The sequence below is a fragment of the Drosophila albomicans genome, chromosome 2R, assembly GCF_009650485.2.
Source record: "Drosophila albomicans strain 15112-1751.03 chromosome 2R, ASM965048v2, whole genome shotgun sequence".
NCBI classification, from domain to species: Eukaryota; Metazoa; Arthropoda; class Insecta; order Diptera; family Drosophilidae; genus Drosophila; species Drosophila albomicans.
In genome coordinates, this window is record NC_047631.2 from 29,491,550 (window position 1) to 29,505,083 (window position 13,534).

The 13,534-nt window shown below is 38.3% G+C and overlaps 1 protein-coding gene across 1 annotated transcript in view; it reads right to left on the minus strand.

Annotated features, from left to right (window-relative positions):
* Positions 1 to 6,994: 6,994 nt before the first annotated feature.
* LOC127565947 (integumentary mucin C.1-like) overlaps positions 6,995 to 13,534 on the minus strand; it is a 13,350-nt gene continuing 6,810 nt past the window's right edge. The window contains exons 2-4 of the mRNA XM_052006907.1: positions 8,046 to 8,355; positions 7,812 to 7,856; positions 6,995 to 7,156 (exon numbers count right to left, since the gene is read on the minus strand). Coding sequence (XP_051862867.1) covers positions 6,995 to 7,156; positions 7,812 to 7,856; positions 8,046 to 8,355 — 517 coding nt within the window. The remainder of the gene's footprint in view (positions 7,157 to 7,811; positions 7,857 to 8,045; positions 8,356 to 13,534) is intronic.

Sequence of the window (13,534 nt, forward strand, 5' to 3'; positions counted from 1 at the left end):
GACTCTGTAGTTGTTACGGTAGAAGTTGGTGTTGTAGATTCTGTAGTTGTTACGGTAGAAGTTGGTGTTGTAGATTCTGTAGTTGTTACGGTAGAAGTTGGTGTTGTAGATTCTGTAGTTGTTACGGTAGATGTTGGTGTTGTAGATTCTGTAGTTGTAATTGTAGAAGTTGGCGTTGTAGATTCTGTAGTTGTTACCGTAGAAGTTGGTGTTGTAGATTCTGTAGTTGTTACGGTAGAAGTTGGTGTTGTAGATTCTGTAGTTGTAATTGTAGAAGTTGGTGTTGTAGATTCTGTAGTTGTTACTGTAGAAGTTGGTGTTGTAGATTCTGTAGTTGTTACTGTAGAAGTTGGTGTTGTAGCGGTACATATCGGCAGAAAGGGATATGTTTCACACAATGATAACGTAGAAGATATTGTTGGTGTTGTGGATTCGGTAGTTGTAATTGTAGAAGTTGGTGTTGTAGACTCTGTAGTTGTTACGGTAGAAGTTGGTGTTGTAGATTCTGTAGTTGTTACGGTAGATGTTGGTGTGGTAGCTTCTGTTGTAGTTGCTGTAGAAGTTGGTGTTGTCGCTGCTGTGGTTGTTATTGTCGAAGTAGAAGAACATACTGGCAAGTTTGGGTAGAAATCACACAATGTTGTTATACATGAATCCCAAAAGGGGAATAAATCACAAAAATTCTGCGTGGTTGCCACTTGTTGTTCTGTCGTTGTTTCAGCTGTAATTTGCCTTGCATAATTTGAAAAATCTTTGGACATGTCTGCAGCCATGGCTTCGCAAAATACCAGGACTATAAGAATCCTGAAAGGCTAAATACGGGTTCGATAGCTTTTATAACTAAACAAAATAGAATACAGAAATTCTTACCATGTTGAGTTCTTTTTAAGCACTATCTGTTTTTCCTAATTCTCACCTATTTATATGAATAAGGCAGCATTCCTTGCTTTCATTATCTTTATTTGTAATCATAAATTTCAGTAATGCGTTTACAAAAATGTCATTTGGAGCTCTAATGGAACTTTCTTTATCTCAATTCGAACAAGTGGCAAAGTAAGTCATAGTCCAGTAAGCTCGACTGTGGGATACCCGCTATCCAATTTCAACAAAAGCAAAATTTTGAAATTAAAGTTACCATAACATAGAATGCAAAATATACCAGATAATTAACCAAAGCAATTAAGATATTAGAGGTATAAAAATACAGTTGTTATTATTATTATTATTATTATTGCAACAATTACACGTTCTGTAAGAAATTATAGTTTTATCGATGGTCTTGGAGACCTTGATGCTCATAATTACATGCAATTAGACAGACTGACGAACGGGCGGATAGACGGACATGACTAAATCGCCTCGGCTGTTGACGCTGATTAAGCATATATGTATATTCTTTTTGGGGTCGATGATGTCTCCCTCTGCTTGTTATAAACATTTTCTGTAGGCACAAAGTTATAATACCCGTCTACCCTATGAGTAGCGGGTATAAAAATGCTTTCAACGCACTATGGTCCAAAAGCCCATATTTTTGGCATAAACTCTAAAAATGGACCTAAGATTCTGAAAATTGACACAAATATCTGGGAGAGAAAGATAGAATTTCGAAAAAAATGTTGTGTCAATTTGACCGCGCCTTCCCACCGCTCCCATATAACCCGATATCAACAAAATTACACATATGTCGCATATATTTTTAAAAATTGTAGAAATCAAAATGTTATTATTTTAAATATTATTATAAACAGTTTAACATACCATAAAGCTAAATTTTTGGTGCCATCATTTTTTTAAGAGTAAATTTCCTATTTTTCTGAGCACAATTGTTACTTTACTATACAGAAATGAGGATTTATTTATTCGTCTTATGTACAACCCCGAAATCAAAACAAATTAAAAAGCCATTATGCATTTATAAATTTTATTTTTATCATTATATTATTATTATTATAATTAAACTAAGTTTCATACTCATATCTTCGTCAAAAATAAGCAAAAAAAAATCGTCTTCGTCTGCCTCTCCATCCTGTTTTCCTGTCATATTCAATTCTCGATCTGGAAATTCGAATGGAGCAATAACTTCTTTTGGAAGAGGTCTTTTTGGGTTCTTTTTTCCCTTTCTTTTAAAGAAATTGTTGAGAGAAATGGGTCGGAAGAGTCTAATGCTCGAGGAAAGACGTCTTTTATATTTGTTAATCGGCTCCATTTTTTTGGCATGAGACTTTCTATCGCTCTTATATAATTTAGTTGTAGATTCAGTAGTTGTTACAAGTAGACCAACTGGAACAATAAATTCTGTAGTTGTTGGTGTTGTGTGATTCATGTTGATTCAGTAGTTTGGTGTTGTGTTGGGTAGTTGATTCGGTACGTTGGAGTTGTAGATTCAGTAGTTGTTAAAGTGAAAAGTATTGTAGATTCTGTAGTTGTTGAATTTTTCAGAGTCAATAATGTGCTCTGAAGAAATAGGTATTGTAGATTCTATAAAAATTATAGACGTTGAGTTGTAGAGTCCAAATTGTTAGCCGAAAATATTTTACTATTTGAGAATGCTCGTCTCGCGGTATTTCCGTCATTGCTATTACGTTGATTTTTTGGTGTGACTAGATTCTGTTGTAGGCCAAGCTAGACCACAACTTCTGTTGATTCAGTAGTTTTTACGCAAGATACTTTAAGTTTTTCATTCCTGTAGTTTCTGTACTTCAATTCTGTAGTTGATTCTCAGTGGTTGGTGTTGTAGATTCTGTAGTTGATTCGGTAGACGTTGGAGTTGTAGATTCAGTAGTTGTTACAGTAGAACTTGGTGTTGTAGATTCTGTAGTTGTTGGTGTTGTGTATTCTGTAGTTGATTCAGTAGTGGTTGGTGTTGTAGATTCTGTAGTTGATTCGGTAGACGTTGGAGTTGTAGATTCAGTAGTTGTTACAGTAGAACTTGGTGTGGTAGATTCTGTAGTTGTTGGTGTTGTAGATTCTGTAGTTGATTCAGTAGTGGTTGGTGTTGTAGATTCTGTAGTTGATTCGGTAGACGTTGGAGTTGTAGATTCAGTAGTTGTTACAGTAGAGCTTGACTGTGGAGTCCTGTTAATCCATATAACCCGATGATTCTGATCTATTAGCTTTAACGTTATGACTGTGGTACTGTCGAGCTGTACAGCTCGCCGCATATGCATCTTGCAATGCAAGAGGAAGTCTTGGATATTTGGCTAGATGCAACAGAATGTACCTTAATTGTGAGCTATGGGTGACGATGGCTCTACTGGGCACAGCGCGTATAAGCAATTCGATTTGAACTAAACGAATCTGTCAGCCTAGATCATTCGCCTTTTGCCAAAAATATGGGCTTTTGAACCATAGTGCATTGTCTATAATTAAACATCAAAGTCCAACACGATCTTATGCATAAAGATGGAAATTTGTGGCCGATAATCAATTCATTGAAATTAGAGTGTGCTTCAATTTTATTTCAAAATCAATTCTGTTTTTGGTTTTTAAATTCTTTTGTTCATAGTGGTTGACAGATCTGTAAAATTCGGTAGACGTTGGAGTTGTAGATTCAGTAGTTGTTACAGTAGAACTTGGTGTGGTAGATTCTGTAGTTGTTGGTGTTGTGGATTCAAAGTTGATTCAGTAGTGGTTGGTGTTGTAGATTCTGTAGTTGATTCGGTAGACGTTGGAGTTGTAGATTCAGTAGTTGTTACAGTAGAGGTGGGGAGGGAATATTGGTAAAGGTGCTGGAATTCTGTAAGTGGTCGAGGTAATCGGTGTTGTAGATTGTGGTGTTGATTCATGTAGTTGGAAGATTCAGTAGTTGTTACAGTAGAACTTGGTGTAGTAGTTTCTGTAGTTGTTGGTGTTGTAGATTCTGTAGTTGTAACGGTAGAAGTTGGTGTTGTAGATTCTGTAGTTGTTACGGTAGACGTTGGAGTTGTAGATTCAGTAGTTGTTACAGTAGAACTTGGTGTTGTAGATTCTGTGGTTGTTACGGTAGAAGTTGGTGTTGCAGATTCTGTAGTTGTTTCGGTAGAAAGATTCAGTAGTGTTGTAGAGCTTGTGTGTTGTTACTGTAGTTGTTGGTGTTGTAGATTCTGTAGTTGTTTCGGTAGAAGTTGGTGTTGTAGATTCTGTAGTTGTTACGGTAGACGTTGGAGTTGTAGATTCTGTAGTTGTTACAGTAGAAGTTGGTGTTGTAGATTCTGTAGTTGTTGGTCAGTAGTAGTTGGTGTTGTAGATTCTGTTGTGGATTCGGTAGACGTTGGAGTTGTAGATTCAGTAGTTGTTACAGTAGAACTTGGTGTTGTAGATTCTGTAGTTGTTGGTGTTGTGGATTCTGTAGTTGATTCAGTAGTGGTTGGTGTTGTAGATTCTGTAGTTGATTCGGTAGACGTTGGAGTTGTAGATTCAGTAGTTGTTACAGTAGAACTTGGTGTTGTAGATTCTGTAGTTGTTGGTGTTGTAGATTCTGTAGTTGATTCAGTAGTGGTTGGTGTTGTAGATTCTGTAGTTGATTCGGTAGACGTTGGAGTTGTAGATTCAGTAGTTGTTACAGTAGAGCTTTGTGTTGTAGATTCTGTAGTTGTTGGTGTTGTAGATTCAGTAGTTGATTCAGTAGTGGTTGGTGTTGTAGATTCTGTAGTTGATTCGGTAGACGTTGGAGTTGTAGATTCAGTAGTTGTTACAGTAGAGCTTGGTGTTGTAGATTCTGTAGTTGTTGGTGTTGTGGATTCTGTAGTTGATTCAGTAGTGGTTGGTGTTGTAGATTCTGTAGTTGATTCGGTAGACGTTGGAGTTGTAGATTCAGTAGTTGTTACAGTAGACACTTGGTGTTGTAGATTCTGTAGTTGTTGGTGTTGTGGATTCTGTAGTTGATTCAGTAGTGGTTGGTGTTGTAGATTCTGTAGTTGATTCGGTAGACGTTGGAGTTGTAGATTCAGTAGTTGTTACAGTAGAACTTGGTGTTGTAGATTCTGTAGTTGTTGGTGTTGTAGATTCTGTAGTTGATTCAGTAGTGGTTGGTGTTGTAGATTCTGTAGTTGATTCGGTAGACGTTGGAGTTGTAGATTCAGTAGTTGTTACAGTAGAACTTGGTGTTGTAGATTCTGTAGTTGTTGGTGTTGTGGATTCTGTAGTTGATTCAGTAGTGGTTGGTGTTGTAGATTCTGTAGTTGATTCGGTAGACGTTGGAGTTGTAGATTCAGTAGTTGTTACAGTAGAACTTTGGTGTTGTAGATTCTGTAGTTGTTGGTGTTGTAGATTCTGTAGTTGATTCAGTAGTGGTTGGTGTTGTAGATTCTGTAGTTGATTCGGTAGACGTTGGAGTTGTAGATTCAGTAGTTGTTACAGTAGAACTTGGTGTTGTAGATTCTGTAGTTGTTGGTGTTGTGGATTCTGTAGTTGATTCAGTAGTGGTTGGTGTTGTAGATTCTGTAGTTGATTCGGTAGACGTTGGAGTTGTAGATTCAGTAGTTGTTACAGTAGAGCTTTGTGTGGTAGATTCTGTAGTTGTTGGTGTTGTGGATTCTGTAGTTGATTCAGTAGTGGTTGGTGTTGTAGATTCTGTAGTTGATTCGGTAGACGTTGGAGTTGTAGATTCAGTAGTTGTTACAGTAGAACTTTGTGTGTTGTGTAGTTGTTGATTGTAGATTCTGTAGTTGATTCAGTAGTGGTTGGTGTAGTTCTGTAGCATTCGGTAGATTCTTGTAGTTAGTTGTTACAGTAGACTTGAGTAGTTGTAGTTGTTGGTGTTGTGGATTCTGTAGTTGATTCGGTAGTGGTTGGTGTTGTAGATTCTGTAGTTGTTAGACAGTTGTAGATTCAGTAGTTGTTACAGTAGAACTTGGTGTGGTAGATTCTGTAGTTGTTGGTGTTGTGGATTCTGTAGTTGATTCAGTAGTGGTTGGTGTTGTAGATTCTGTAGTTGATTCGGTAGACGTTGGAGTTGTAGATTCAGTAGTTGTTACAGTAGAACTTGGTGTTGTAGATTCTGTAGTTGTTGGTGTTGTGGATTCTGTAGTTGATTCAGTAGTGGTTGGTGTTGTAGATTCTGTAGTTGATTCGGTAGACGTTGGAGTTGTAGATTCAGTAGTTGTTACAGTAGAACTTGGTGTTGTAGATTCTGTAGTTGTTGGTGTTGTGGATTCTGTAGTTGATTCAGTAGTGGTTGGTGTTGTAGATTCTGTAGTTGATTCGGTAGACGTTGGAGTTGTAGATTCAGTAGTTGTTACAGTAGAGCTTGGTGTTGTAGATTCTGTAGTTGTTGGTGTTGTGGATTCTGTAGTTGATTCAGTAGTGGTTGGTGTTGTAGATTCTGTAGTTGATTCGGTAGACGTTGGAGTTGTAGATTCAGTAGTTGTTACAGTAGAGCTTTGTGTGGTAGATTCTGTAGTTGTTGGTGTTGTGGATTCTGTAGTTGATTCAGTAGTGGTTGGAGTTGTAGATTCTGTAGTAGATTCGGTAGACGTTGGAGTTGTAGATTCAGTAGTTGTTACAGTAGAAGTTGAAGTTGTAGATTCTGTAGTTGTTGGTGTTGTGGATTCTGTAGTTGATTCAGTAGTGGTTGGTGTTGTAGATTCTGTAGTTGATTCGGTAGACGTTGGAGTTGTAGATTCAGTAGTTGTTACAGTAGAAAAGCTTTGTGTTGTAGATTCTGTAGTTGTTGGTGTTGTGGATTCTGTAGTTGATTCAGTAGTGGTTGGTGTTGTAGATTCTGTAGTTGATTCGGTAGACGTTGGAGTTGTAGATTCAGTAGTTGTTACAGTAGAACTTGGTGTTGTAGATTCTGTAGTTGTTGGTGTTGTGGATTCTGTAGTTGATTCAGTAGTGGTTGGTGTTGTAGTTCTGTAGTTGATTCGGTAGACGTTGGAGTTGTAGATTCAGTAGTTGTTACAGATTGATGTTGTAGATTCTGTAGTTGTTGGTGTTGTGGATTCTGTAGTTGATTCAGTAGGAGTTGGATGTTGTAGATTCTGTAGTTGTTCGGTAGACGTTGGTGTTGTGGCTTCTATGGTTGTAGTGGTAGGAGTGGAAGATTCTGTAGTTGTTGGTGTTGTGGATTCTGTGGTTGTAGAAGTGGTGTAGTTGTAGATTCTGTAGTTGTAGAAGACGTTGGAGTTGTAGATTCAGTAGTTGTTACAGTAGAATGATGTGTTGTAGATTCTGTAGTTGTTGGTGTTGTGGATTCTGTAGTTGATTCAGTAGTGGTTGGTGTTGTAGATTCTGTAGTTGATTCGGTAGACGTTGGAGTTGTAGATTCAGTAGTTGTTACAGTAGAACTTGGTGTTGTAGATTCTGTAGTTGTTGGTGTTGTGGATTCTGTAGTTGATTCAGTAGTGGTTGGTGTTGTAGATTCTGTAGTTGATTCGGTAGACGTTGGAGTTGTAGATTCAGTAGTTGTTACAGTAGAGTGTTGTGTGGTAGATTCTGTAGTTGTTGGTGTTGTGGATTCTGTAGTTGATTCAGTAGTTGGTTTGGTGTTGTAGATTCTGTAGTTGTAGTCGGTAGGAGTTGGAGTTGTAGATTCAGTAGTTGTTACAGTAGTTGTGTGGTAGATTCTGTAGTAGTTGGTGTTGTGGATTCTGTAGTTGATTCAGTAGTAGTTGGTGTTGTAGATTCTGTAGTTGATTCGGTAGTTGGAGTTGTAGATTCAGTAGTTGTTACAGTAGAACTTGGTGTTGTAGATTCTGTAGTTGTTGGTGTTGTGGATTCTGTAGTTGATTCAGTAGTGGTTGGTGTTGTAGATTCTGTAGTTGATTCGGTAGACGTTGGAGTTGTAGATTCAGTAGTTGTTACAGTAGAGTTGGTGTTGTAGATTCTGTAGTTGTTGGTGTTGTGGATTCTGTAGTTGATTCAGTAGTGGTTGGTGTTGTAGATTCTGTAGTTGATTCGGTAGACGTTGGAGTTGTAGATTCAGTAGTTGTTACAGTAGAACTTGGTGTTGTAGATTCTGTAGTTGTTGGTGTTGTGGATTCTGTAGTTGATTCAGTAGTGGTTGGTGTTGTAGATTCTGTAGTTGATTCGGTAGACGTTGGAGTTGTAGATTCAGTAGTTGTTACAGTAGAGCTTTCTGTGGTAGATTCTGTAGTTGTTGGTGTTGTAGATTCTGTAGTTGATTCAGTAGTGGTTGGTGTTGTAGATTCTGTAGTTGATTCGGTAGACGTTGGAGTTGTAGATTCAGTAGTTGTTACAGTAGAACTTGGTGTTGTAGATTCTGTAGTTGTTGGTGTTGTGGATTCTGTAGTTGATTCAGTAGTGGTTGGTGTTGTAGATTCTGTAGTTGATTCGGTAGACGTTGGAGTTGTAGATTCAGTAGTTGTTACAGTAGAGCTTTGTGTTGTAGATTCTGTAGTTGTTGGTGTTGTGGATTCTGTAGTTGATTCAGTAGTGGTTGGTGTTGTAGATTCTGTAGTTGATTCGGTAGACGTTGGAGTTGTAGATTCAGTAGTTGTTACAGTAGAACTTGGTGTTGTAGATTCTGTAGTTGTTGGTGTTGTGGATTCTGTAGTTGATTCAGTAGTGGTTGGTGTTGTAGATTCTGTAGTTGATTCAGTAGTTGGAGTTGTAGTTCAGTAGTTGTTACAGTAGAGCTTGGTGTAGGTAGATTCTGTAGTTGTTGGTGTTGTGATTCTGTAGTTGATTCAGTTGGTGTTGTGTTGTGGATTCGGTAGACGTTGGAGTTGTAGATTCAGTAGTTGTTACAGTAGTTGTAGAAACTTTGTGTTGTAGATTCTGTAGTTGTTGGTGTTGTGGATTCTGTAGTTGATTCAGTAGTGGTTGGTGTTGTAGATTCTGTAGTTGATTCGGTAGACGTTGGAGTTGTAGATTCAGTAGTTGTTACAGTAGAACTTGGTGTGATAGATTCTGTGTTGTTGGTGTTGTAGATTCTGTAGTTGTTGTAGTGGTTGGTGTTGTAGATTCTGAGTTGATTCGGTAGACGTTGGAGTTGTAGATTCAGTAGTTGTTACAGTAGGTAGATTCTGTAGTTGTTGGTGTTGTAGATTCTGTAGTTGATTCAGTAGTGGTTGGTGTTGTAGATTCTGTTTGATTCGGTAGACGTTGGAGTTGTAGATTCAGTAGTTGTTAGTTGGTGTTGTAGATTCAGTAGTTGTGTGGATTCTGTAGTTGATTCAGTAGTGGTTGGTGTTGTAGATTCTTAGTTGTTCGTTGTAGAGATTCTGTAGTTGTTACAGTAGAGCTGGTGTTGTAGTTGTAGTTGTTGGTGTTGTGGATTCTGTAGTTGATTCAGTAGTGGTTGGTGTTGTAGATTCTGTAGTTGATTCGGTAGACGTTGGAGTTGTAGATTCAGTAGTTGTTACAGTAGAACTTTGTGTTGTAGATTCTGTAGTTGTTGGTGTTGTGGATTCTGTAGTTGATTCAGTAGTGGTTGGTGTTGTAGATTCTGTAGTTGATTCGGTAGACGTTGGAGTTGTAGATTCAGTAGTTGTTACAGTAGAGCTTAGTTGTGTTGTAGATTCTGTAGTTGTTGGTGTTGTGGATTCTGTAGTTGATTCAGTAGTGGTTGGTGTTGTAGATTCTGTAGTTGATTCGGTAGACGTTGGAGTTGTAGATTCAGTAGTTGTTACAGTAGAACTTGGTGTTGTAGATTCTGTAGTTGTTGGTGTTGTGGATTCTGTAGTTGATTCAGTAGTGGTTGGTGTTGTAGATTCTGTAGTTGATTCGGTAGACGTTGGAGTTGTAGATTCAGTAGTTGTTACAGTAGAGCTTTGTGTGGTAGATTCTGTAGTTGTTGGTGTTGTAGATTCTGTAGTTGATTCAGTAGTGGTTGGTGTTGTAGATTCTGTAGTTGATTCGGTAGACGTTGGAGTTGTAGATTCAGTAGTTGTTACAGTAGAACTTGGTGTTGTAGATTCTGTAGTTGTTGGTGTTGTGGATTCTGTAGTTGATTCAGTAGTGGTTGGTGTTGTAGATTCTGTAGTTGATTCGGTAGACGTTGGAGTTGTAGATTCAGTAGTTGTTACAGTAGAGCTTGGTGTGGTAGATTCTGTAGTTGTTGGTGTTGTGGATTCTGTAGTTGATTCAGTAGTGGTTGGTGTTGTAGATTCTGTAGTTGATTCGGTAGACGTTGGAGTTGTAGATTCAGTAGTTGTTACAGTAGAGCTTGGTGTGGTAGATTCTGTAGTTGTTGGTGTTGTAGATTCTGTAGTTGATTCAGTAGTGGTTGGTGTTGTAGATTCTGTAGTTGATTCGGTAGACGTTGGAGTTGTAGATTCAGTAGTTGTTACAGTAGAACTTGGTGTTGTAGATTCTGTAGTTGTTGGTGTTGTGGATTCTGTAGTTGATTCAGTAGTGTTGGTGTTGTAGATTCTGTAGTTGATTCGGTAGACGTTGGAGTTGTAGATTCAGTAGTTGTTACAGTAGAGCTTTGTGTGTAGATTCTGTAGTTGTTGGTGTTGTGGATTCTGTAGTTGATTCAGTAGTGGTTGGTGTTGTAGATTCTGTAGTTGATTCGGTAGACGTTGGAGTTGTAGATTCAGTAGTTGTTACAGTAGAACTTGGTGTGGTAGATTCTGTAGTTGTTGGTGTTGTAGATTCTGTAGTTGATTCAGTAGTGGTTGGTGTTGTAGATTCTGTAGTTGATTCGGTAGACGTTGGAGTTGTAGATTCAGTAGTTGTTACAGTAGAACTTGGTGTTGTAGATTCTGTAGTTGTTGGTGTTGTATTCTGATTCTGTAGTTGATTCAGTAGTGGTTGGTGTTGTAGATTCTGTAGTTGATTCGGTAGACGTTGGAGTTGTAGATTCAGTAGTTGTTACAGTAGAGCTTTGTGTGGTAGATTCTGTAGTTGTTGGTGTTGTGGATTCAGTAGTTGATTCAGTAGTGGTTGGTGTTGTAGATTCTGTAGTTGATTCGGTAGACGTTGGAGTTGTAGATTCAGTAGTTGTTACAGTAGAACTTGGTGTTGTAGATTCTGTAGTTGTTGGTGTTGTAGATTCTGATTCTGTAGTTGATTCAGTAGTGGTTGGTGTTGTAGATTCTGTAGTTGATTCGGTAGACGTTGGAGTTGTAGATTCAGTAGTTGTTACAGTAGAGCTTTGTGTGGTAGATTCTGTAGTTGTTGGTGTTGTAGATTCTGTAGTTGATTCAGTAGTGGTTGGTGTTGTAGATTCTGTAGTTGATTCGGTAGACGTTGGAGTTGTAGATTCAGTAGTTGTTACAGTAGAACTTGGTGTTGTAGATTCTGTAGTTGTTGGTGTTGTGGATTCTGTAGTTGATTCAGTAGTGGTTGGTGTTGTAGATTCTGTAGTTGATTCGGTAGACGTTGGAGTTGTAGATTCAGTAGTTGTTACAGTAGAACTTGGTGTTGTAGATTCTGTAGTTGTTGGTGTTGTGGATTCTGTAGTTGATTCAGTAGTGGTTGGTGTTGTAGATTCTGTAGTTGATTCGGTAGACGTTGGAGTTGTAGATTCAGTAGTTGTTACAGTAGAACTTGGTGTTGTAGATTCTGTAGTTGTTGGTGTTGTGGATTCTGTAGTTGATTCAGTAGTGGTTGGTGTTGTAGATTCTGTAGTTGATTCGGTAGACGTTGGAGTTGTAGATTCAGTAGTTGTTACAGTAGAACTTGGTGTTGTAGATTCTGTAGTTGTTGGTGTTGTGATTCTGTAGTTGATTCAGTAGTGGTTGGTGTTGTAGATTCTGTAGTTGATTCGGTAGACGTTGGAGTTGTAGATTCAGTAGTTGTTACAGTAGAGCTTTGTGTGGTAGATTCTGTAGTTGTTGGTGTTGTGGATTCTGTAGTTGATTCAGTAGTGGTTGGTGTTGTAGATTCTGTAGTTGATTCGGTAGACGTTGGAGTTGTAGATTCAGTAGTTGTTACAGTAGAACTTGGTGTTGTAGATTCTGTAGTTGTTGGTGTTGTGGATTCTGTAGTTGATTCAGTAGTGGTTGGTGTTGTAGATTCTGTAGTTGATTCGGTAGACGTTGGAGTTGTAGATTCAGTAGTTGTTACAGTAGAACTTGGTGTTGTAGATTCTGTAGTTGTTGGTGTTGTGGATTCTGTAGTTGATTCAGTAGTGGTTGGTGTTGTAGATTCTGTAGTTGATTCGGTAGACGTTGGAGTTGTAGATTCAGTAGTTGTTACAGTAGAACTTGGTGTTGTAGATTCTGTAGTTGTTGGTGTTGTAGATTCTGTAGTTGATTCAGTAGTGGTTGGTGTTGTAGATTCTGTAGTTGATTCGGTAGACGTTGGAGTTGTAGATTCAGTAGTTGTTACAGTAGAACTTGGTGTTGTAGATTCTGTAGTTGTTGGTGTTGTAGATTCTGTAGTTGATTCAGTAGTGGTTGGTGTTGTAGATTCTGTAGTTGATTCGGTAGACGTTGGAGTTGTAGATTCAGTAGTTGTTACAGTAGAACTTTGTTGTGGTAGATTCTGTAGTTGTTGGTGTTGTAGATTCTGTAGTTGATTCAGTAGTGGTTGGTGTTGTAGATTCTGTAGTTGATTCGGTAGACGTTGGAGTTGTAGATTCAGTAGTTGTTACAGTAGAACTTGGTGTTGTAGATTCTGTAGTTGTTGGTGTTGTAGATTCTGTAGTTGATTCAGTAGTGGTTGGTGTTGTAGATTCTGTAGTTGATTCGGTAGACGTTGGAGTTGTAGATTCAGTAGTTGTTACAGTAGAGCTTTGTGTGGTAGATTCTGTAGTTGTTGGTGTTGTAGATTCTGTAGTTGATTCAGTAGTGGTTGGTGTTGTAGATTCTGTAGTTGATTCGGTAGACGTTGGAGTTGTAGATTCAGTAGTTGTTACAGTAGAACTTGGTGTTGTAGATTCTGTAGTTGTTGGTGTTGTGTTGATTCTGTAGTTCGGTAGACGTTGGAGTTGTAGATTCAGTAGTTGTTACAGTATTCAGTAGTTGATTCAGTAGTGGTTGTTGTAGATTCTGTAGTTGATTCGGTAGACGTTGGAGTTGTAGATTCAGTAGTTGTTACAGTAGAACTTGGTGTTGTAGATTCTGTAGTTGTTGGTGTTGTGGATTCTGTAGTTGATTCAGTAGTGGTTGGTGTTGTAGATTCTGTAGTTGATTCGGTAGACGTTGGAGTTGTAGATTCAGTAGTTGTTACAGTAGAACTTGGTGTTGTAGATTCTGTAGTTGTTGGTGTTGTGGATTCTGTAGTTGATTCAGTAGTGGTTGGTGTTGTAGATTCTGTAGTTGATTCGGTAGACGTTGGAGTTGTAGATTCAGTAGTTGTTACAGTAGAACTTGGTGTTGTAGATTCTGTAGTTGTTGGTGTTGTGGATTCTGTAGTTGATTCAGTAGTGGTTGGTGTTGTAGATTCTGTAGTTGATTCGGTAGACGTTGGAGTTGTAGATTCAGTAGTTGTTACAGTAGAACTTGGTGTTGTAGATTCTGTAGTTGTTGGTGTTGTGATTCAGTAGTTGATTCAGTAGTGGTTGGTGTTGTAGATTCTGTAGTTGATTCGGTAGACGTTGGAGTTGTAGATTCAGTAGTTGTTACAGTAGAACTTGGTGTTGTAGATTCTGTAGTTGTTGGTGTTGTGGATTCTGTAGTTGATTCAGTAGTGGTTGGTGTTG